The 6,178-nt window shown below is 44.6% G+C and overlaps 1 protein-coding gene across 1 annotated transcript; it reads right to left on the bottom strand.

The window, feature by feature from the left end:
* Positions 1–856: 856 nt before the first annotated feature.
* LOC144828172 (uncharacterized) lies at positions 857–2,878 on the bottom strand. The gene is made up of 3 exons (XM_078686269.1): positions 2,504–2,878; positions 1,600–2,172; positions 857–1,261 (listed from the first exon to the last, which is right to left on the bottom strand). The coding sequence occupies exons 1-3, from the start codon at positions 2,876–2,878 to the stop codon at positions 857–859; spliced, it is 1,353 nt and encodes a 450-aa protein (XP_078542395.1).
* Between the last annotated feature and the right edge of the window lie 3,300 nt (positions 2,879–6,178).

Below are 6,178 nucleotides of genomic sequence, written 5' to 3'. Positions count from 1 at the left end.
GCAGTTCTTATTGGCCTGACACACTCCTGCAGTTACCAGCGAGCTCTAGGATTGGCTGATGGCTTTCAAGCCAATCCTAGCTCGCTTTATTTGTTCTCCACAGCAAACTGTTGGCATATGATTGGCTGTCACCCAACAACTGCTGAAATACGGACAAATGGCGTCCGTTAAAGAAACCTTCACGGACAACGGACAGAGGGCCGAAATTACGGACTGTCCGTGAAATTTACGGACGGTTGGTCACTAGGGTGACCAACTGGCATGGGTGAGAATTCAGGACAGGGAGTGTAAAAATTCAGGACAAAGGGTCAAAATGCAGGACAAAATTCAGGACGGAGGGTCAAAATTCAGGACAAAAATTCGGGACGAAAATTCGTGACAAAGGGCAAGTTTTAGTGACACTACAAATTAGGTTGTGCAATAGTATGTAAGTAAATAGACAACAAAAGTAAATACAAGTCAAAATAAGTTTATATTAGGTTAAAAAAGTAGTAAAGAACACTAAGCAAAATATGACCACGGAAATAACAGATTTTTGACACAGGTAATATTAGTTTTGGTGCTAGTGTTTGAAATTATATTTTTTCTCTGAACTAGCACACTTCAGAAGTTCTTTGTTCTTAAGAGCCAATTGATAAAAGTCAGCACACGAATGCTTCATGTTCTCCTGGATCTGCAATTCTGCCTTAACAAGATCCACATCACACCTATTTCTTGTGTCAGTCCAGGTGAACTTCAGCTGAGAAAAAATCCTTTCAGTGGGTGCATTACTGCCTGGCAAGCTAAGTATTAATGATATTATTTTTTTTATGTTAGGGACATCACACGGCAACTTTGATAGAACATTCAGCCATTTCTACGCACTTGGCAAGTCTGTGCCTGCCACAGCTCGCATAGCGGGAACAATTACACTGTACTCGTTAAATAAATGTTGCAGTTCCAAATGCTTGGTCAAGTGAACTGCATCGGCAGCTTTGCAGAGCTGCTGGAAAGTGAGAGGTTCTCTTAAGCAGCATGGTTCTATTGCTGCCAAATAATGGCTCTCTGAAAAATCAAACCATTTTTCCAAGTACTTTAAGGAGCGCTCCATAAATTTCAAAAAATCGCCCTTCATGCTTGCGCTCAACTCTGAATCATGGGACACTAAATAGCTGTGCACTTGAAAACCAAAGAACAGATTCTCCACTCTGTCCTTTAAGTTGTTCCTTAATATTTTGAAGATGCCTGGTACTTCTGGGGCACTCAGCTCATCCTTCTCCAGCTGCAGGATACAAGTGTTAAAAATTACCAAAATGTCATGCACAAAAAAAAGATAAACCTCGCCTTGTGACATAGTGGTCTCCCCACTTCAAGTCCTAGAAAATCCCATATTGCTCTGGGTGTTTTTTCGGGCCCAAGGGAAAGGAAATAAGATTTTAGTGCTTCCCAGCACTTCAACAGTGGCGCAATGGCTGGGAACAACGTGAGCCACCGTGTTGGGACATGCCGACACAAAGGCTGCCACTCTAGGTCCACAAAAGTGAAAAACTCTTTCAACTCTGCTGTCCGCTTTGCGGAAGAAGAGAAATGGCTGAAGACTTTTAGAACAAAGGATTCTACATCCATTGAAAGTCCATTAATAGCATGTTTAGCACAGTTATGCAAGATGTGGGCAGAACAGTTTGCAGGCAGAATGTCTCCATTTGCTCCCTTCAAGAGCTGGTACACCGAATGATGTCGTCCATAGTTGACACTTGCGTTGTCCCCACAGTATGCCGCGACCTGCTCCATTTTCAAACCATGGTTATGTAATTTGGTTGTGATCTGCTGTGCAATAGCTGTAGCAGTCTCTGCTGCATCCTCATAGAAATCCAACAGAGTGTAGGCCACACCGAAGGAGAAATTAAAGTGCCGCAACAAAAGTGGGTAGAGTTTAATGTTACCTTTGTTTGAGGCATCACTGCAAACAGAAAAATACCCATCTTTTAAGTCTTCTTGTGCTTGCTGCAACGATAGAGGAGCAAGCACATTCACAGTGATGCTTGATGCCTTTGTGCAGCCACAGGATGCTTTCATCGCAATGGAGGAGTCGGGATACATGACTTTGCTTAGCTTGATGCCACAATCCAGGGAGCGGTAGGATATGTGATGCTTCACAGCATGGTACACCTGAGTCACCTCTGCAGCTGTGACCTAAAATGTAAAAAATAAAAAATACACAAAGGTTTAAGAAAACCTCCATTGGTGAAGAAAACCGTTACCACAATGGCGCTTAGCACTGCCAATGTAAACTAACGTGTCAGCTGGTCACCCAAAAGCAAGTATGATGTGCTCTTAATATAAACAGAGTGAGAAAAGCAACCTGACTTGGTAAACACTGCTGCACATTTAAAGAAAGTAACTGAAAATTGTTAGATGGCTCGCCACTTTGGTTTGGGAGTCTTAGAGTGTGACAAAGCAAGAAGAGTGTACAAGAATTACATAAAACCTATGTCACATTATGATGAAACAAGCAATGACTTACTTTGGCTACTTCTGGCTGGAAGCTTGGTTGCAGGTAAGATGAAATTGTGGCCATCTTCGCCCTGCCTGAGGCATTTTTCTTATGCTGTGCTCCTGCCTCATGCGTTTTGATATCACGTTCTCCTCCATGGGCAATGGAAAAGTCTTTATTGCAGAGGTTGCACCTGGCCTTGAACATATCTTCTGACACCTTGCAGATGTTGTGGTGTGAAAGTTCCCATTCTGGCCTGTACTTCACAAAGCGCTTTTTTGCTCGTTTCTTGGGCGGCTCTTGCATGGAGTTTGCCTGCGATGTAGATGTTGCATCCGAATATTGCTCGCTATCCGATGTGAAGAATTCCTCTGCAGCACCTTCGATTGACTCATAATCAGACATTGCGTTTTTCCCTTAAAGTACTCTGTAAAATACCCCACACAGTGTTAAGTTGAAAGCTCAAGTGAAAACACACATGCATTAGTATATGATAGGGCCTGCATTAGTGTAAACTATATAAAAGGGTGGGCCTGCATTAGGGTAAACTATATAAAAGGGTGCACTTACATTGGGAATGACCTACACTATAAATCCCTAGTAGATTATAGGGTAGGGGTATTAAACCTACCTATAAGTCCCTAGTGTATAATAGGGCCTGCATTAGGGTAAACTATATAATACACCTTTGTATGCATATTTAACACACATTAACTCTTGGAAAAGCACTCACAGTCAGTGGTCAATGTCACCAGTGATGTCACTGACCATGTCATGAGTGATGTAATACGTGAGGTCATAAGCAGTGCAGCGCGGGGGCGCTCACATCTATATATACACAAACATATATATATATATATATACACACACACACACATAGAGATGTATATAGACAGATGTATATATAGACAGATGTATATATATATATATAGACAGATGTATGTATATATATATATATATATAGTCACTGAATGTGTTTGTAGCACTGCCCCTTGCCATGCGACAAAACTACTTGAGGAGGAGAGCAGAGAGGATCTTCAGACAGAGGATCAACCTATTTGGAATCTCCAGCCAGGATGTAAGGGCCAGGTACCGTTGCCCTCCAGAAGTCATCTTGGATATGGTATGTGTGTGGGAGCAGGAACTTGACTCTGTGACCTGCTGCTCACATGCAATGCCTGCATATCTCAAGATCCTTTCTGCTTTCTACTTCTTTGCCACTGGGTCTTTCCAAAGGATCTCCAGTGACCATGTAGGCATTTCCCAGGCGAGCCAATTGCGGTGCCTGCATCAGGTACTGAGATGCATCACTGCTAGAGCCCTTAACCACATACAAATGCCACATACAAATGCCACATACACTGGCCATGAGACAAAGGGAAGCACGAGATTTTTATCTCCTTTCACAATTCCCATGTGTGCTGGGTGCAATGGATTGCACCCATGTGGCCCTTCAGCCACCCCGCCATATTGCACACATCTTCTGCAACAGACACAGATGGTATTCCATCAATGTGCAAGCTGTCTTTGATGCCAGTGGGAAGTTCATCAATGTGCATGCAGTGTTCCCAGGCAGTACCCATGACAGCTTCATATTCCGAATGTCACCTCTTGCCCGGCGTATGGCTGCTGGAGAATTTGGCAACATGTGGCTACTGGGTAAGTACCAAGCACTAAAAATGAGTGATATGTGTCATTGAAATGTCTGAATGACCCCCAATATTAACCATTGTACAATAGGAATCATGGCCAAACAGACACTGCATGTACGAACATATAGATCATGTTCTGTGCAAGTCAAAGAGGGAAATGTTAACAACTGCCATTTCTTCCCTCAGGCGGCGCTGGGTATGCCCTCTCCCCACATCTCCTCACCCCTTACAGGCATGCAAACACTGTACCTCAGCGTAGGTACAATAGGGCACATATACGTACTTGAGCTATCATAGAGCGCACTTTTGGTCTCTTGAAGTCGCGATTCAGATGTCTCGACTGTACAGGGGGTGTGCTGCTTTACTCCTCAGAAGTCATGTGCACGATCATATTAGCCTGTTGTGTTTTTCACAACATTGCGTTAACGCATGGCTTACACATGCCTCTGGAACCTCGGCTAGCTCTGAATCTTGGAAACCAGGCCATTGCACATGACCGACGTCAGGGCATGCAAGTCCGTGATCAGCTCGTTGCCACGTTTTTCACATGAGCAACCTGTAGTGTCATGGACAACATGTGGTTTGCTGTCTGTTGTCAATGATGAAACTTGGATAGACACGACTGTGTCAATAAATCCCACCCTGAGACGACTTTGCAAGCCATTCTAACTGCATGTAAATCACAGCCGCTGACAGTAGTCAAAAGGTGGAGTGTGCCTAAGGTAATGTGCCCATGTCAGCGATCAGTGTAGTGGACATCCCTAAAAACAACTATTCACACTGATGACAAACAATACAAGTCCTGAGAGACATACCTGGACCTCATGAGGATGGGTCACCTAATCACAAAAGGACATAACCCTTGCATACTCAGGCCTGTGACCTCAACAGATTTGACTCCCCCACAAATGATGGGCCCAGAACGTGAGTGATGATGTCATGGGAGAACCAGGCACCATGGGGCAGACTTACAATAACTGGTGCATCCCTGCATTTCAGCAGGGATGCCACAGTTATTGTGTGTCACGGCAGACACCCCTTGCGCCATCATGGATGCACCACATTTGCAAATCGGCGCGCCATGGGGCAAGTATAGACAGAAGCGTGACGCATCTGCTGCCATAAAGGTGAAGCACTGCTGGAGTTGCGTCGCAAGCACAACGCAGCACCAGCAAGGCTAGCGGTGACCCTATGCCTAACATGCTGCGTCAATCCTTACGCCTGCTACAAGCAGGTGCAGGGTTTTGACGCAGCATGGCCATTAAAGTGACTGAGTGAAATCTTGTAGATTTCACTCAGCCACTTTCAGGAGGCGTTCCTTTTTTGGAACGCCCCCCAATCCCCTGCGCAGGAATGCCCAACTGTGGCGCAGGGCTTTACAACGTGACACATTTTCCAGATGAGTCACGTTAAAAATACCCCACAGCATGGCGGTGGCTTTGCGCTGCCGCTGCGTCACAAAAGTGACTCAACCGTGGCACAAATGTAGCATACGTGGCTTGTAAATCTGCCCCCATGTGTCTGTGAGATATCCACACTGCTCCACACCAATGTTACATAACACATCACACAACTCTGATAATGAGCACTCAATATGGACTACATGTCCCAAAATGCAAAGTAGGAGAAAATTAAACTGAGGTTTGATGTTGTCAGCCCACCCCCCCCCCGTCTCTGCAGAAATGTCATGAAATGGTCTGTTCCCCCTTTTGTTACATAGTGCAGGTGAGAATCATGAATGTCATTTCAGTTTTTTCTACAACAGAGCAGCAGGATGGCAGTGGATTTGATTACTGATTGTGGATGGATCACGATGAATACAAAATGGCTGCCAACTACTTTATGTGACTTATTTCCTGTCTCCCACTTCCTGTATAACATCTCCTGTATGATATATTGTGTTCCGGGTCATTTTCGGATGTTACGGCCCAAAAACGTAAGTTCCGGTTTCGCGGCGTAATGCGCGTGCACGTAAACGACGCTCCGGATCCGGAAACTACTTTTTCGGGCCGCGATATCCGAAAATAAACTGGAACACATCATTTCATTCAGG

Source organism: Lissotriton helveticus, chromosome 4_1 (assembly GCF_964261635.1).
Source record: "Lissotriton helveticus chromosome 4_1, aLisHel1.1, whole genome shotgun sequence".
Lineage (NCBI taxonomy): Eukaryota > Metazoa > Chordata > Amphibia > Caudata > Salamandridae > Lissotriton > Lissotriton helveticus.
This window is presented reverse-complemented; position numbering and strand designations above follow the sequence as displayed.